General features: G+C 49.4%; 2 protein-coding genes and 1 long non-coding RNA gene across 3 annotated transcripts; all 3 read left to right on the top strand.

Moving 5' to 3' along the window:
* The first annotated feature begins 136 nt into the window (after window positions 1–136).
* Window positions 137–4,384, top strand: lrrc3 (leucine rich repeat containing 3). The gene is made up of 3 exons (XM_088383257.1): window positions 137–799; window positions 903–1,326; window positions 2,481–4,384. The coding sequence occupies exon 3, from the start codon at window positions 2,697–2,699 to the stop codon at window positions 3,483–3,485; it is 789 nt and encodes a 262-aa protein (XP_088239383.1). The 5' UTR covers window positions 137–799; window positions 903–1,326; window positions 2,481–2,696; the 3' UTR covers window positions 3,486–4,384.
* A 1,995-nt stretch (window positions 4,385–6,379) lies between these two features.
* On the top strand, window positions 6,380–10,726 carry LOC148393788 (protein FAM171B-like). The gene is made up of 8 exons (XM_088383642.1): window positions 6,380–6,702; window positions 8,402–8,635; window positions 8,705–8,797; window positions 8,878–9,036; window positions 9,100–9,270; window positions 9,334–9,450; window positions 9,514–9,637; window positions 9,711–10,726. The coding sequence occupies exons 1-8, from the start codon at window positions 6,525–6,527 to the stop codon at window positions 10,510–10,512; spliced, it is 1,878 nt and encodes a 625-aa protein (XP_088239768.1). The 5' UTR covers window positions 6,380–6,524; the 3' UTR covers window positions 10,513–10,726.
* Window positions 10,727–12,233: 1,507 nt separating this feature from the next.
* Window positions 12,234–16,905, top strand: LOC148393787 (uncharacterized). Its single transcript, XR_015860019.1, has 2 exons — window positions 12,234–13,203; window positions 15,198–16,905. It is a non-coding gene; the product is annotated as an uncharacterized LOC148393787 (long non-coding RNA).
* The last annotated feature ends 1,042 nt before the right edge of the window (window positions 16,906–17,947 follow it).

Here is a 17,947-nt window from a genome sequence, read left to right as displayed (position 1 = left end):
TTCCGAGTCTTCAGTCAAACACATCTGATCCTCGCAATTGCTTCAGCGAGTCACGTAATTAGCTGAAGGGATGGTGGAGGCCACCGTCTCGACTCGACGAATTGATTTCAGTGAGGCAGACGGATCGCTTTGATTATCTACACGTTGTGCTTTTTTTTTTTAGAAGACTTCCCAGGTTTCCAGATCAGATCAAGATAGAGAACAGCAGCGCTTTTGACGTGTGACGCTGCCGAGTATGACTTTTGTAACCATGACGACGGGCGGCAGCGTTTCGGTCACATGGGGGCTGGCTACCTGTTTAGCAAACGTTTCTCGACTTTTCTGAAAGCCATTTGTCCAAATAAGCGACGTGCAACAGATTTATACAAAACAATCACACTAAACGTGGTGCAGCCTCACAAAACTAAATTTTCGCTTGTATTTTCACTGGTGGTGGCAGCACTTCGGCATCGAGTTGCCAAATTACAATTTGTCCATTAGATCTGTGCTTTCGGCACATGCATGCCAAGTGATTGTTCTACTTATTGGCTGCTAATGCTAATGTGTGCAAGCGCTGACCTTTTTAGCTTCTGAATGAGTTTCAAGTTGAAATGACGGACATTATGCAAAAGGTCCACATTCATATTATTGCATGGGAATTATTGTGACACAAAATGTGTTTTGTTGTGTGAAATGTGCCGTAAAGGTCAAACAAAGCCCGCTGCAGTCAAAAGAAAAGGACAAAAAACCCGGCTCCGTTGTTCAATGTCTTACTTGATGGATGGCCGGGACTGGAGAGACGCAAATATTTGTTGAAATGGTAAAACCACGCTTCCATTATTTACCGCCACACTTTTTATGCCACATTTCCTATTTATTGTACACACAAATGAAATGAAATATTTCTTTTCCCTCTATTCCAGTCAGATGTGATTGTTTGTTGAGTCACATCCAGGCAGAAATATAAAATGAGTTCATCAACCCCCGGACAGAGACGCAAGACATTCGGCAGCTCCACCTGGAACAAGGAGCATCCTCCTCCTCCTCCTCCTCCTCCTCCTCCTCCTCCTCCTCCTCCTCCTCCTCCTCCTCCTCCTCCTCCTCCTCCTGTTCATCATCTTCCGAGCAGCACACGGAAAGCACCCACCTCCACGAGTGATAACTTCCAGCCGCTTACGTTTGTCCTTTTTCAGGCTCTTTTCAGCAGAAGGTTGTACTTTTTGCAACGCTTTCTTAGCAGAGGATCCTGCTTCTTTTTTTGTGGTATGAGAAAGTTCTCGTCGCAGCCTCGTCGGATGGGGACAGAATAGAGCCGCGTTTTCTTTCTCAAAGAAAAATGTGCCAAAGGTAAGTACCTTTTGTGTACTCCGTATGAATCAATCAAATGTGATAATCACACCTGCTATTTAAATGTTTATTTTGTTCTGCTCTTTTATCTGAGATGTTTGTCTTTATCTCTTTCGCCATCCGTCTATCTATCTATCCATCATGTGTATTTTCTATATGATTTTAATGATGTGGTCAAGCCACAACCTCCCTGCGGCGCGTGTGTGCGTCACATGTCCAGCTGAGTTCCAAAGAATACAAAAATGAGAAGCTTATTTATGATCACGCGTGTGTGTGTCGGTGGTCGTGGGCTACTGAACCCCTGCAAGTCGCACCATGTGGTGGGTGGGGGGGAAGCACAAATATGATTGGACAGACATCCTCCAGCACATCCAGGGCTTCATTTGTACGAGCAATTAAGCCCACCAATGGCACCCAAAATGATGATGCTGGTCGTATTGGCGAGACGGACCAAATTGCTGCTCGTTTTGTGGCGTGTGAGCCCTTTCTGTGTTTCGAAGGAACGACACTTCACTTGACTTAGGAGTCTGGTGGCCACACTTGAGCCAAGTGTGCCCTTTGGCTTTTTGGTAGTGTAATGTATCCGTCAGTCCGTCCGTCCGTCCGTCCATCCATCCATCCATCCATCCATCCATCCATCCATCCATCCATGACTGCTGCAATTTGGGAAAAAAAGCAGACAACAACGATTGACTCTGTCGTGTAGTTTGGCTCTTGATGAGCGGGCAAGTCAGCCAGAGAGCTGACTCTTTGTTAAGGGGCAATTATAAAGGCAATTTTCCATTGTAGGTTTTCATCAAAAGAAAACGAGGCGGCTTTCTTGTTTGCAGCGCAAACGGCACAGAGCGTAACGACTATTGACGGATGCACGGCGGGCCTTGCGTGGAGTCAATCGCATTTCACGCCAACGTGATGACCACGCAAGCAACAACACAGTCATGCCTTTTCCAATTCAGTAAAAGAATCTCACTGCTTGATGAAATGTCATTCATGTGGATTCCTTCGCACCTCGTAAACAGTTGCCTTGACTCGTTTGCAGGAATTTGTCATTTGTCGTCAGAAAATGGAATTCTCATGCTGCATTTCTGAAGCGGTGACTGCGACAAGGCCCTCTTTCCTTGATAGTAACGTCGTCTTTCATTCTGATTTTCCAGCGCCGGAAACCATGATGACGCTTACCGCTTAGCCATCTGGAATGGTACCGCAGATTCCCACTTGGATATTAGCTCGCATGAGTGCTCCTGAAATCAACGCTCCAAGACGGACGGACGGCGAGACGCAATCGGAAGCTTTGAAAGGCCATTCTCCTTGACGATGAATTGTAAAATCAGTTGAGCGCTTTGAGCCGAGCGGACCTTTGAGGAATCGACATGCGGGAGTCGCCGGGCCCCGGCGTGGCCGGCAAATCCCCAGAACGCTTGACAGCCGTGCGGGCTTTGCTCTTTGGACTCCTCTTGGCCAGCGCGTCTTCGTGTCCCAGCGGATGCCACTGTACGGAAAAGAGCGGCGCCGCCGTGGTCCGATGCACGTCCGGCAACCTGGATAAGATCCCGTCGGACCTCCCGAGAAACACCGTAGCTCTGATCTTGGCCTCCAATCACATTAGCGAGATCTCCAACCGAGCTTTCCGAGAGCTCCCCCGCCTTCGGGAGTTGGACCTGTCCAACAACGAAATCGAGACGTTGGACGCGGCGGCTTTTCACGGGCTCTCAGACAGCCTGCTGGCGCTGAATCTGGCCAACAATCGCATCCGGAGCGTGCCCAAGGAGGCCTTCGCCCACCTGCGGGCCAAAATTAACCTCGCCAACAACCCCTGGCACTGCGAGTGCGTCCTGCAGGAGGTGCTGCGCGAGCTGAGGCTGGACCCTGAGTCGGTGAAGGACATGCTGTGCCACACGGCCGTGCGGGAGGAGTACACCGGCAAGGCGCTCATCCAAATTCTGGACTCGGGGATCAACTTCTGCAACTTCCACCACAAGACCACCGACGTGGCCATGTTCGTCACCATGTTCGGTTGGTTCTCCATGGTGATCGGCTACGTGGTCTACTACGTGCGCCACAACCGGGAGGATGCCAGGAGGCACCTGGAGTACCTCAAGTCCCTGCCAAGCAACTCTCACATCGCCAAAGATCTCGACACCGTCAGTACCGTTCTCTAGCGGGATGCCCTTTGTCTTCAAGGGCGTGTGCCACTGGACTGATTTTTTTTTTTTCCCTCAATATTTTTACATTTTTATGGAAGGGGCACTTCCGTTTGTTCCCAAAGATGCCAATTACAGGGGCTCCTTGGTTTATGCCTCCCCCCATCGAAATGGATGGGTCCAAAGAGCCCCTTTCCAGCTCCTTCACTGCCAGCATTTTGCAGCATTTGGACCAAAGGGCCACAGGGAGCGGCAGCCACCCTAGTGGCAAAGTGTAGCAAAAAAAAAGTTCGCGCGCGTGTGCGTGAGCGAGAAGCAACTCCGTGCGTAGATCTTGAAAGCACACAAATGGCCACTTAACTAGCGTTATTGTCAGACTCCATTAAATGCGCATGGTTTTTATGTGCAGAGTTATTTTCCAAGCCCCCAGCGTAGCTTTAGCTTTTATGAGCACGTGTTGTCTGCGTGGCGGCGGCGGCAGCGGCCTCGCCGGGGTCCATTGGGCTTTGGGCTGGGCTCGGTTGGCATCGTATCGTTCCTCTGCTTCTTCAATGCCGTTTGTGCATTGTGACTCTCGATGCTGTTTTGACGTTTTAGCCAATGTAATTGTGATGTAAACATTGCATTAGAATGGAAGAAAAAATGGGACTTGGCATTTTGGGGATCATGGATGGATGGATGCTTGTTGCAGCGGTGACGATTTAAGCACAATATCAGTTTGGGTTCTGCAGTGCTACTAAAAACATTTCGATTTACAGTTCAATTTGATGGCAATGGACTGTTGCCAAGTGCCTGCGCCAACCAACTTTGTGTTTTGGGTCACAACACTCCACTGTGCTCCACTTGCGCATTTCTTTCTGTGATGCCGCTCCAAGGGCTCTGTTCATTTGGTCCAATTGTCCCGTTTGTTATTTGCATTTGAGTGGACGGTGTTTGTCAATAAAGCATCCTTTCAAGAACAATGCTTTTTTTGGGCTGAAAAGGGCTTTTGCCACAACTGTCGAATCGATTTTCAACGAGTCGGTAATCGTTCGATTGACGAAAAGATGAGTGCATTGATACGAAGACCTTTGACTTGATGATTGCATAATTCTTTTCACTGTGAAGGAAGACAACAAAAGTCAAGAGAAGGGAGATGTGCGCTTTCCACAATCAAGGGACAGACGGAAATGGAAATCAAGACGCTTGCGTGGAGATGCAAAACAGGACAATAGGAAAAGACAAAGTCGTTGGTGGAAACCAAGCACGGAATCTTCGTCAGTGACCAAGTCAGTGGCCTGAGCTCATTCATTCCTTTGTTGTTTCAATAATTCTGCATTTTGGAGGACGTTCCTCTTGAAATCAATAGACGGAAAACAAAATCCAGGTCAGACAGTGACAGGCAGTGAAGCGTAGCCAATCTGATTTTCAGTCACACGACCTCAGAGCAATATTTAGTAAATTGATTTTCCAAACGGGGACATATGCAAGCGCGGCGGCGAACGCTCCATAGATATTTTATTTATCTGGTGAGGGAAATGAAATAAAAGCCATCAGGATTTTGTAGCGCTCTCATGAATAGCAACGCCGTCCTTGAGAAGAGCACTAAAGTTTATCCTCGGGTTGCGCGATTCAATTTGACAAAAGCATCTCGGCGCGACATCAAACGAGCACATTTGCACTTTTTATATCACATCCAAGGCTCCGGCCCAAAAAGTGCAAGATGATGGCGGCCCTGGAGAGACGGACGGACGGACTCGCATCGATCGAAGGCCCGCAAGTGCACCCAGCCACTCATTTGCTCATGGAACAACAATTGGATGCTCTCCAGCTGACCCGAATGGTTGGCTGGCCTTTTTATTTACAAAATGCTTATGGCCAACGCGAGTAGCGCGTGGCGCACCCGTCCTTCCTTCCATCCGTCTGTCTCTACAAGGCCGTCAAGCAAGGTCTCGCTCGCTCTTTGACGTCAGCACCGCTGCCGGGGGTCCAGCTCGGCTATTTTGAAGAGGAACGCAGCTGCAACAGGCAGTCACCCTTTTTGTTTTTCTCTTCATTAACAATGTCGCTTCGACCTTGCACACTTATCAGTCATTTTAATGCTGCTGCTGTTTTACGATTAAAAATATAAATGATTTGTCACTCCAGAAAAGTGACAGAAATTGAAAAGGGTTTCTCGCAATGCTATTTGTGCAATGCTGTTTTTCTTTGACCAATGCTGTGTTGCAATGCCAAAGGTGCCAAAAGGCCCCTTTTTACATTCAGAGCTTGCGCGCCATGAGAAGCAAACATACAAGACGGGATCTCACAATCGTCAGAATACCCCCTCGGCCTTTTGTAAATATTTGATGACCTCTTTCAAGGAATGCTACTTGGTACTGACTTTTGTTGCCTGTGGTGCGGAGTTGTGTTGAGTTAGTCCTCGGAGACCATTTTTTTTACCTAATATTGACAACTGCACACTTGACTTTGTAGCAAAGTGTCACTTTGTCAGTCTTGAGCCATGAAACAACAAGAGAAAATGTGAGGTCTGTAGGAACAACTGTAATCAAAGCTGCAAATATACACCACACACGCCTCAAATGACAACAATCGGGCACGAAAACACGGGGCTGTCTTTGTCTCTCTCTAGCGGTGACACCAAGTACTTTGTTTTGAGTTGAGGATTTATTAGGCGATCGTCGGTCCACTCGGCTTCTTCTGTTACTGACCCACGTTCATGTTCGAGGATGCAATTTTATCTTGCTTACATAACAATATGACGAGAATAAAGCGTGACCTAAAAAAAAAAAACATAGCAAGGGACAAACAAATTGATGCTATAATACTGGAACTGTATCAAAATAGATTTAAAGTGACAAATACAGGCGTCCTCACGCAGTCTCGAGGAGGCGGAGTCCCCCCCCCCCCTTTTCTCTCTCTCTCTCACTCTCTCTCTCTCTCTCTCTCCCGCCCCCAACGACGCTGACAGCAAAGAAGATGGATGCGCCTCGAACAAGTTATTGATGACTCTTGCGTGATACTTTTGGCTTTGCAACAGAGCTTTTCTTTCCTCCCCTCGTTGTTTTTCTGCAAAACATGCAGGTGTCATTTTTGCTCTCTGTTCTGATTTTATGCAAGAGCGAAGCGTCGGGCAAGTTCCCCCGCAACGGAACCGGGACGAGCGCCTCTTTCCCTCCTCTGCATGCAGATGAGGATGAAGACGAGGGCAACTTTGTTCCGCAGCCGCCGCAGACAGTCGCCGAGCCTTCGGATGGTTCGTATTCTACGCTCAAACCCAAACTCACGTCGACGGATAATGTCCACCAACATGTATTTGTTGCAAAATTCATGACTAATTCATTGCGTGAGAGAGGAGCGCGGTGGCGCCGGCTGCTGCGAGCGTCACATGAGCCCGTCTGTCCCACACGCAGCCAGCCGCACTTGGAAGCGGACCAAGTGCCATGCCTTTGCCCCATGCTTGCCATCCTCCCCTGGCTCTCAGCCGTTTCTCACCGGAATTTCTTTGGGAATTGTACAAAAGGAAGCTGTGCCTAGTTAGCGGCTGAAAGAAGTCTTTTCATTTTGGTTTACATGCCAACAGTTTGCAGCGGGACTTTAAAGGGTGGCGCAACATGTGTAGACAGACAATATAACAAAACAGCCTTTTTCTTCTGCAGAAAAACAAAAACACATGACTAATGTTATTACAGAATCTTACTGAGTCATCTGTGGGAGTTGAATGAAACTCTTCAGTTGTCCACATGACTGTATTATACTGCCGTCTGGCGGCCAAGCAACATTGTGCAGCCGCTGCACCTACGCTTGATCCAGATTTGTCTTGAGCGTGCGTTTTCCTCTTTCCGTGGAATGCATGACCTAATTCTGACACAAACAAAACTGCCCATGTTTTCGATCAGCACAAGTGGGCGAGGGCTGTGTGTGGGATTTTTTTTCTCCCCCCAATAGCTAAGTCGCTGGAGGACCATCTGTTCCTGACTGTCTGGTGGTCGCCCAGAACCGAGCACTCGTGATTGTGTTCTGTGTGTTTCGTGGGTTAACAGTGGGAGGAGGTGGCTGTATGGTCTTGAATGATTGTCTTTCAGATGATGTGCGTGCGTGCGTGTTGACGCTCCAACGCCCACAACATGACGATCCGGGTCTCATCCACATCACTGGCTTCATTTCATTTCAATCGTCATCATAAACCTCTTTGCCGGCCGGCCGCTTGGCCAAATGGGGGAGATTATTGTAATCTGGCACGAGACACCTCCACATTTAGTGAGCCCCCCACCCCACCCCACCCCACCCCACTTTAAGAGCCTCGTTGCGTTTATGGAAGAACACTCACAAGCAGCAATCCTCTTCGTCTTGCCTATTGGTGCTGCTTTTTCTGCGGAGGTTGAACAGTGTCGGTGCTTGTTTGACACGAGCGGGAGTGAGTGAGGCGCGATGAAGAGCCGCGCTGCGGGATCATTTCGTGATCTGCCTTTGGCACTTGCTGCTGGACTCTTACGTAAAGCGAGTGAACGAGTGGCGTGTCGGTTCCTATAAACTAAGCCTGGGTCGCGTTGCCGGGGGCGGCATTAGCGGAAAAACACACGAGCGTGTGATGTGACAGTAACATTTAGGGGCGGGGGGCAAGAAATACTCAAATCGAGACTCACGCATCATATCAACAGCATGAGAGGAGACTTTGATTTTGTCCGTTTTAATCAATGCATGGCTCTGTGATAGATTTTAACAGCGCAGCGACGCTCACCGATGTACTGTGGAGGATTTCCTTCATTGTGAATTCAACTCGGATACTCACCCAATTCTTGTTGTTGTGGCCACGAACCAGCAATTGTCTCCGCAGCGTGATAGCGGCTAATTGGATTTGCGCATAAGGCGGCACAAGATCAATATTCTCCAAGTGGGCCGAGAAGAACACAGCAGAGAATTTACGTTTGCTAATTGCCCCGTATGACCGGCAGGTTGGACCTTCATCCTGAAGGTGCAGGTCACCGACACGCTGACTCGTCAGTACCTGGCGCGGGCGGAGGTGGATCTTCACGTCAACTACACCAGGATCAAAACGGTTCTCACAGGGGAGGACGGTGGCGTTTTGCTCCAAGTGCCTTTTCAAAGCGGCTCGCCCGTCACAGTGCGGGCGTGCAAGGACGGCTACGTTTGCGCGTTGCTTCCCTGCCAGACTGTCAGGAGGCCAAGTAAGATCCGTACCAACGCTCAAGTCGGGTTTTTCCGGCCGGCTTCAAAGTGGCTTCTTTGCATTTCAGTCTTCTCTTCTGTGACTGTGCCCCTACGTCGCCTGACGCAAGGGAACGTGTGGATTTTTGAAGACTCCTTCCTGATCACCGACAAAGCTTCGGGTAAGGCAGCGTTCGGAAGCCATCTCAGCGTTTTGAGACCAAAAGCAGCAAAACGGACCCACTGGTGGATTGCGCCGTAGATGCTTTGTGGCGGCCCGTTGTCCAGTTCCCCAAGAGCCTCCTGAACCTGAGCGAGGGCAGCGACGTGGCCGCTTTGAAAGCCTACTTGACCGTCCCCGAGCCACCTTCAGCGGGAGGAGGCTTTCTCCGCACCTTGGGCGTCATGAGCAGCACAGCAGGTTTGGACACCTGCCGATGGTGACAAAAACGCATTTTTGAAAAAATATTTTTCTCTTACCAAGGATACGTCAGCACGGAGTTGAAACCGGCGGCAGCCGTTAGCGTGCGGTTATTCCGCGGGGACACGGAGCTGCACATCGGCGGCCCCGTGAAGGTCAGCCTGACGCTCCCTGACAACTGCGGACTGCGGTCTTCAAACGCTCTTCCGGCTTGGTTCTACAACCGCACCACCGGTGGGTCGCTGGCTCGCTTCATGTCATCCAACTTGCTCACCGCCTGCTTCCTTTGTCATTTAGGCGGCTGGATGAGACGGGGATTAGGGACGGTGGTGTCGGAAGGTGGAAAACTCAGATGGACGTTCAGCGCTCCGCATCTGGGTTACTGGATGGCGGCGCCGGTGCCGACGCGTGGAGGTCAGTAAGCGCTGGCCTCAAATTCAAGCCATGCCATCTTCATCTTCAATCTTTACTCTTCAGATGTCTTTGGAGCTGACATCCTGGGTGACTTCTTTGCCCGCCATTGGTCTTTTGTGGCGCTGGCCCTTGGAGGAATGCTCTGTTTTGTGGCCTGTCTTCTTGCTGCCTTGTTGTATTGTCAGAGGTAAGCCATCGGATGGCTCGCGCTCTTTGTGCGAAGAGCTTCATTTCAAAGTCTTCTCGCTGTTCCGTCCAAGCTCGGCGAGGAAAACGAAGGTGACGCACGCGCCGCCCAAAAAGGACCGAGCCACGGCCACCGGCAGCGATGAGGACATTGAAGGATCTTCTCCATCTCAGTGTGGCCTGAAGCACGCAAGAAGGGAGGAGCGGCGCGATGTCACCGTACCCGTCCACGACGGCAACGTTTGCACCGCAGCGGCCCAACCCGAGATCCCTTCGAGCGACGCGACGGAGCCGATACGAGTTCCGGAATCTCTAACGGACGCTCTGTTGTTCTACAGCCAGCCCGTGGCCATTTTGCACGCGTCTGCGTTTTTCCAAGCCGAAGACCAACCGCAGCAGCCCCGCTGGACTGAGGCCATGGAAGCCAGCGAAGAGAGCTCCAGCCCAAATGCGTCACAAGGCTCCACTCAGAACCAGGAAGGAGATCCAGAAGGACACGCGCAAAATACTTTGCTACCGCCAAGCAGAGGCCAGCGCGGTCTCCTGGAATCGGCGTCGGTTCCGGAAACCTTAAGTCGACTGAGGAGCAGCAGACGCTCGATGGAGGCCGCCGGCGAGCTTTCCAAAGCGCCGTCGTGGCAGCCGCCGCGGGCCTGGTTTGTGAGTCTGGAGGGCAAACCGGCGGCCGAGATCCGTTACGCCGTGGAGGAGCAACAGCGGAGAAGAACAACTGCGGGGAGTCAAGAAACCAGCTTGGATTCCGGTGTGGATATGATCGAGATGAACCAGACGCCCGGCCGGAGAGCTGTCACTCTGGAACGCAAGGGCACCTTTGTCAAGAGGGCGGCCGGCGAAAAACAGACGGCGCCGCTGTGAAATAGATGTGGCTCTCTGCACGATCCTCCGTTTCTTCTTCAATCTGCATTTTCGCAAGATCTTGAGCATTTGAGCCGGTCTGGTATCTCGCATGAACTCTCGCCTGCCACTGAATTCCGTTTCAAAGGTTTTTTGCATGAGTCGCTTGTGAGCGCCACCTTTGTTTGCCTTGATGTGCGTGCGTCGGCCCGGCAATAAATGCACGTTTCATTTATGTGTGTGGGTTTTTTTCTGACTGACTTTCTATCCACATTTTCTCAAGTTAATAAATGAAGTTTGTGCAAATATAGCGCTCTCTTTTCACGTTAATTGTTCTGCATTTTAGAGCGCTGCACCGAGGGAGCTTGTATTATTTCCTCGCTGTGGATTTCAATGAGCGACTGCGTGTTGCATGGCTCGGGAATATCCGCGAGAGGGCAGACTTGCATAAGCTTTATTTCCGGAAGGTGTTTACATGGCGCACGCACGTCAAGACATACTAGTGTCATGTATGATGGGATGAAAAACATGCAAGGGCAGGGCTGTTGGGTAGATGGTCTGCATGTCTGGCCGACAGGTTCTGGGTTTGAATCCTGGCTCAGGCCCTCCACACTGACGTTTGCATGTTCCTGCTCGAACCGTGACGGCTTTTACTTCGGCTTCTCTGGCTTCCTTCTCCTGCAAGTGGAACGTAAGTAGTATGCCGGAATTGCCAAGCCCCGAGTTAGACTCATAGTTACTAACGTTTTTTGTTGTTTTTTTTTGCAACAAATTTTTGAACATGTTGGGGGAAAAAAAACTGTTGAAACGCTTAAAACTGTAGCTGAATGTCACATTCGGGCCCCGCTAACTTGCTCTGCTCGGTGAGCTGCAGGCGAGCGATCAACCGTGCTGTGCACACACACGCGCGCTCTCGCTCGCCACCCCTGGAAATAGAATGGCTCGGCGTGAATGAGTTCCAAAATAGCTTGCGCTTAAAGACGCTTGGCGAAAGATAGCCCGAGTGATTCCGTTGCTCCTCAAGTGACATCGGCCGGGTTTCCCACATTGGCCTCCTCGTTGTGTGGCGAGTGGCCCCGCTGCACACATTTTGCAAACGCCTTCTTTGTCTCCAGAGGCTATTTTGCTTTGTGCAAAGCCCTTGCAAAAGTTGAATGAAGTCACTTGTCTCTTGTTGCATGTTTGAATCCAAAAGACATTTCTAAATTTGATGACAGCTTTTCTCTGGCAAACGCGAGAAATGTGTCAAATGTCATCAAGTCAGATTGCCGCGCAAAACCCCTGACGAGTCGCTTGACAACGACATCCGCTTGCGCATACACAAGACAAACGTCGCTCAGAAAGCCGGGATGGAATGTCGGCTCGGGCCGCAAATGCGGAGCAGCTGTCGCTTCCCGTCTCTTGTATGTCACGTTAAATGTAAAGAAAGCGTTCTGACTCGCAACTATGGTTTTTTGTGTTTTTTAGTTGAGGGAGATTGAGCTCCACATCAACTTGTTTTCCCAAATCTCTACGTTGTGTTAGGGTTAGGGTTAGGGTTAAGGGGGACGGGCGTAATGGCCCAATCAGATGCATTCCGACATGATAACAAAAGGTGTATTCTTTTTTTTTTTTTTTTTTTTTTTCTTTTTCCAGAGCTGCAGAAATTTGTACCGGCCCAATCGGACGAACGGCTACCATGCGGATCAGCTGGCGAGGTCTCTGGCCTGTGGCGGAGGCCTCACAGGCAAGGTGAGCCAAGCCTCAGCTGTGCAAATAATAGGAAGCATGCCGGATGAATGTGTTTGAGTCGCCGTGTTTGCGCTTTGCCACCTGTATGCCGACAGATAAGGCTCGGGCTTGGACTGCCGTGTGGGCTCGCGCGTTTGCTTGAAGGTGAAATCATTGATGGAAAGCGCTCGGATCGGCGGTCTGCGTATCAAACGGCCAAAAGGCCCGACCGCTAATTGGGAAGCGGAAACGAGCGGCCGCAGGATTCGATGTGACGGGAGACTGCGGCAAATGTTGAAATGTCAGCTTAATTGAGGCAAATCATCTCGCTGGGGGTCGCGGCGAGGTCAGGAAGACGAGGGGGGGCGGGGGCTATCCTTAGCTCTCTGTAACGCAGTCTTGATCGGCGAGGAACTTGAATGCAATGCAAATTTCATAAATTAAGTCAAAACGGAGTCAAAGGGGAAGAAAGCGAGAGATGATAAAAGGCAAAAGAAAACCAGCCAGCGCGTGTTTTATTTCCATTTCCCCCTGCCCCCCTCAACATTTTCTGCCCTGGGGCCGAAGCGCAACGCGCGTCGTGTTTTCCCAAGCCCGTTGCTCGTCTCCTGTCTGTTTTCATCGTCAACACCTGGTGCGCAAATGCCGCTCGCTTCTTACGTAACGCTGTTGGCCAACGCTCGGCGCTCGTAAAGCATGTCCGCCTCTTGACCGGCCCACTCAGCCTTTGCTTCCATGCGCAGCCAAAGCGATCCTTCTGCTGCCATGGCGTTGCAAGCACAGCCGAGCCGAGCCAAGCCAAGCCGGGGCGAGAGAGACAGATAGATAGCGAGACAGATAGATAGCGAGAGAGAAAGACAGAGAGAGAGAGAGAGAGAGAGAGATACTTTATTGACACGCCAGATAGAGACTTTATTGCCACGCAAGAATTGGGCTTTGGGTCCGCTTCCACTCCCGCTACCGAGACGGACGTGTATTGGAAATGCAGTTGGACAGAATGAGGTTGAGTATGCATTATTAAGTTTCCTTTCAAGTGTCGTGGTGTGCCCCGCCTTCATCTGGCCACCAGTCTCGGTCGGGAGAGTCTGAACGGCCACGTTGCGCTCCAAAAGGCGTCCTGAGCACATTTTGCTAAATGGCGTCCCTGTCATCTCTGACCCACTTGTAACCTTTCCCCAAGATCTCCCGGCCGAATCATAACAACGCCACTTCCTTCCCGTTCCTCACTCCGGGTCGCTGGATAACACATGTGGCAGCTGCTTTTGTTGATGATGAGAAGAAGAAGAAAAAAAAAAAGCAATATTGTTGAGAGCTTTCTCCTCCGCCCAAGCGTTTTCACACTGTTGATGCAACACTTTGCTCACTGAGCACAAGGTTGTTGAAATAATATTCCCCAGATTCCACACGCAAAAGTCCCTCAGGGATCAATAGTCAGCCTCCAGCCATTTAGGAATGTGGCCACGAAACATTCATTTAACTTGTCACGGAGTGCGACGGATGAAAATCAACACACGGTATCAATATCATCTTTTTCCTTTAAATAGAAGTGACCCCTCGCAAATTTGCGGCCAGTGGTGCTTTTATTGTTTGCGCTCCCCCAATGATTCATACATCCGACGTGGTATTGTTTAATCTGTACGCAAAAAATAGCCAGGAATGGTTCAAATCATTCCGCCGCGTGATATTAATACATCTTGTCTTGTAAACAAATCCAAAGCCTTCCCGGATCCGCTGCCGTGCCCTTTTGTTCTTGGTATTGTGCAGCGTGGAACGTGTTCCTCCTCCAGCCAAAGGCTTGACAGGAAGCGGCGTGACAAAAAGGTTCAGCAAACATATGCGAGGAGAGGAGGGAGCGAGCGAGCGAGGGAGGGAGGGAGGGAGGGAGGGAGGGAGGGAGGGAGGGAGGTCATCAGCTGTTCTGCGAGCCTCAAGTTCACCAGCCAGTCAAATTGTGCCATTTTCTCTCTCCCTGTTCTCTCGACGTCCGTAGTACGTTCGCTTGAGTGCTTGCATCTGGGATTCATTTGGGTGTGTAGTTCTTCCATGTGAGGCCTGGACCCTTTCCGTTGCAGAACCGGGTGACAAATTATCTGCTAAAAATGTCATCCGCTATCAGATCCGAGGGGCTTAGCTGAGCTTCCACCGTCATCAGCCACTGCTTTATCGACAACATAAACATAACAACATGCAAAGGGTTTCAAACTAGTGCTTCAAACTAGTATTAGGGGTTCAAACTAGGGTTTTAAATAGGGTCAAATTAAGGTACAGGCTTTTGAAACCCTAGTTTGAAACCCTAGTTTTAAGAGCGGGAAGAAATGACATGAGTCTAACGAATATCATTTCGCCGGCAATCTCGGGTCTCCGGAACAACTGCGCCACGTCGTCTCCTCGAGGGGATTCAGAGCTTTGGCCTCCCGTCCTTCAAGCTGTTGCCAATCTTATCGTTTATTAACGGGAAACCGATTGCAATAAACAATCTCCGTTTTCATCACGGCCCGCATTTGAAAACACCAGAGCGCCACGCATCGATCGACATGGTGTGCATGACATTCGTCCCGGCGTTGTTGTTCTCTGCGAGAGGCCAGAACCAAGCCGTTTCTTTTTTTCGTCTCTTTCAAGTGTAATCTGATGAGGGCCCAACTCCAGATGAGCATCATCTGCATTTCATTGTTTTGCTTTGTTGGATTTTTTGTTGTTGTTGTTGTGGCTCCAGATAGGGAGGAGGGATGCATTAAGAAGCTTCAAATATTTGACTGAAGGAGTCATGTTAAGACAAGTTATCCTTTCACTCTTTCCGTTGAATTCCTGTGAAATACATAGCAAACATCAGTGGCCAAAAATGAAATATTTGGATGAAAGGTTTTTAAATGACCTTTTAGAAAAAAAATCCTTCTGTATGACTCAATATATTGCTGTCGTTCATTTATTATTATTCTTTGTTTAAATAAAAAAGAATGAGGCCATGTTCATCAAATTTGGACATTTTCACCCCACAGTGACGACGATGCGCTTGCTTCTCGAGAACTGAAGTCCAGCCAACGGTGACGTCATCGGGGCTCTCCCCGACGAAGGCCGCGTCCAAGACGTCATCCGTGGGTGGACGGCTCTTGTTACGCAATCGTCCATCCAGCAAACGTTATTTTGTGCCAGTTGACTGCCACTCCAAGTGGGCTCGCAGGTCACGTGACTCATTGTTGTGATGACTCATCTGCGCCACCGCCGTGTTGGAAACTCGCACACAGGACAAAAGAACTCGCCGTCTATTTTTAGAAGCGCCACTGTGCATCCTCAAGTTCGCTCAAAGCTCAGTGCCCCCAGTGCGCTTCGGGGAGGATGGATGGATGGATGGATGGATGGATGGATGGATGGATGGATGGATGGATGGATGGATGGATGGATGGATGGATGGATGGATGGATGGATGGATGGATGGATGGATGGATGGATGGATGGATGATCCGCATTTCCGAAGCAGAGAGATTGCCACACAGAAAGTTTGTAGGACACATTTTCTGCCTCCCGTCACAGATTGTCTAATTATAATACACTTGTTTTTCTAAATAGCTGGAGGATGAGCAATTATTGGGCATTTAGCATTCTTTTGTCTTGCTCAAATCACTCTTTGTCACTCAAGACCGAGGCGGCTGCACCCGTTTCTCCCGACTGTTGACTTTGCTAATGTGTTTTCTCCAAGTGTGCACTGGTTGACGGAGCGGCTGAGCGGAGAAGCTCAAGCAAATGTTGAAAAATGGGGATGACAATCGCAGGAAGACGTCCGAGCGCCGGCCGGCCGATGGAGCCTCTCGGTCATTAGCGGGCCAGCCAGACGTTTCCTTGAGCGATAGCGGCGGCCGGACGGACTTGGTCTCTTGAGCGGGCGTCCCGACCGCTCGGCTCCACAAACAGGCGGCCCGTGCGCGTCTTCCTCTTCCGAATGCCTCGCTTGGTGATGGACGTCGTGATGAAGCGTAGTGTTGGCTCGTGTGTGAACGATTCGTTCAAAAGAACGATTTTTTTTTTCAGTGAATGAGAGTGAACGAATCACTTCCTATCACTTTTTTCAGTTCATATGACTTCAACCAGTAGATGTCGGTAATGCGCATTGTAACTGGTGTCCCCTCGCCGTAAAACAAAACAACGTAACTTCCTGTTCATGAACGAGTCACGAATTGCTTTTCCCGTTCAACAACGGAACGGAACTGTGAGTGAACGAGTCACTGAGTGAGTGATTTGCATTTCCAGATCATCGCGGGACCGGATCAGTGAGGGAACGAATCGTGACTTTCTCGTTCGCGAACGAGTCAATGGGTCAACTGCCTTCCTTCGCCCCGTGCATCAACGGATCAGTCAGTGAAAGTGTTGCGTCTCCCTCCTGGCGTGAACTACGTAAGCCGGAATGTCGATTTACGATTTGCCAAGGAAAGAAAGAACCGCTCACTGAAACACCACTTCTTTTATGCACGTTTTCTTCAGCTAACTTTATTGCATGAAAGGATGCGCCGTTATGCAACAACGGGGAGAGTATGCTTCTCTTTGACTAATCTCTTTGATTTTATAACACTTATAGTAGATTTTAAATAACGTGTATGCATATACACGCTTAAATATTGTTACCCAAAATATCTACTGCAATTTCACATTAGATTGCTGGTTTGAAATGTACTTTTACTATTGTTATTATTTTAATAAAAATTTATGATCAAACTTGTCTGGTGTTTTATTCCTTGTTTTTATTTTTTTGGGCACGAAAACAAAAATATGACATTTGTTTAACTGTTTTATATGACATATGACATTTATATGTGTTTTACGTTGTGTAATATGTGTTGGTGTCCCCCAAAATAGATGTCAGCATAACGGATTTTTTTTTCAACCTTTTATTCAAACACAAACACATTCGGTATAATAACACCATCAACTACAATCCAACAAATACAAAATGAAAACATCAATGTCGGCATAACGTGTGTCGGCTGGCATAGCAGCAACGCTGTCTGTCACTCACTCGTGAATCTTCGCCAACCTAATAGCGTGTCCGAATGACGTCACAGATCAAACAGCCAATCAGAAAGTGGGGGTGAGGGCGGGTGTGGCACTTTTCACTTAAACCGGGGGTGTCGATCTCCAGTCCTCGAGGGGCCGTGTTCCAATATGTTTTCCAAGTGACCCTCGTTAAACGCACCTGCGTGAAAAGTTTTAGCTCCTTTCACGTTCCGCAGGAGTTAAAAGTTTTCACGCAGGTGCACTTAACGAGGGTCACTCGGAAAACATGTTGGAACGCGGCCCCGAGGACTAGAGCTTGACACCTGTGACCTTTGACCATGATATTTCCCTAATAAAGTGGCCCGTGATTAGGTACACTTGAAAATGGCGGTGTACCTAATGGAGTGTCCCTGTGCTTCCCTCGTTAAGCGCAGGTGCGTGAAAACTTTTAGCTCCTTTTGAACGTGAAAGAAGCTAAAAGTTTTCACGCACCTGCGCTTAACGAGGGTCACTTGGAAAACATGTTGGAACGCGGCCCCAAGGACTAGACCTTGACACCTGTGACCTTTGACCATGATATTTCCCTCATAAAGTGGCCTGTTATTAGGTACACTTGAAAAGGGCGGTGTACCTAATGGAGTGTCCGTGTGATTCCCTCGTTAAGTGCACCTTTGTAGCCATGAGGGAAAAACTTGTTTGGACCCGCTTAGGGTTAGGCTTGCTCTTGCTGTGCTTAGGGTTTGTGTTAGGCTTGCTCTCGCTT

The sequence above is a fragment of the Syngnathus floridae genome, chromosome 8 (genome assembly GCF_059516105.1).
Source record: "Syngnathus floridae isolate MCC-2025c chromosome 8, RoL_Sflo_1.0, whole genome shotgun sequence".
NCBI classification, from domain to species: domain Eukaryota; kingdom Metazoa; phylum Chordata; class Actinopteri; order Syngnathiformes; family Syngnathidae; genus Syngnathus; species Syngnathus floridae.
The sequence above is the reverse complement of the archived record's forward strand: the minus strand, read 5'-3'. Positions and strand labels throughout refer to the sequence as shown.

What these genes read in the sequence shown, in the direction of transcription:
- lrrc3 (XM_088383257.1), top strand. Translation starts at nt 2,697, where the DNA reads ATGCGGGAGTCGCCGGGCCCCGGCGTGGCCGGCAAATCCCCAGAACGC.
- LOC148393788 (XM_088383642.1), top strand. Translation starts at nt 6,525, where the DNA reads ATGCAGGTGTCATTTTTGCTCTCTGTTCTGATTTTATGCAAGAGCGAA. An exon ending in CGTCATGAGCAGCACAGCAG is followed by an intron (nt 9,037 to 9,099) that starts GTTTGGACACCT and finishes TCTCTTACCAAG; the next exon opens with GATACGTCAGCACGGAGTTG. An exon ending in GCCGGTGCCGACGCGTGGAG is followed by an intron (nt 9,451 to 9,513) that starts GTCAGTAAGCGC and finishes TTTACTCTTCAG; the next exon opens with ATGTCTTTGGAGCTGACATC.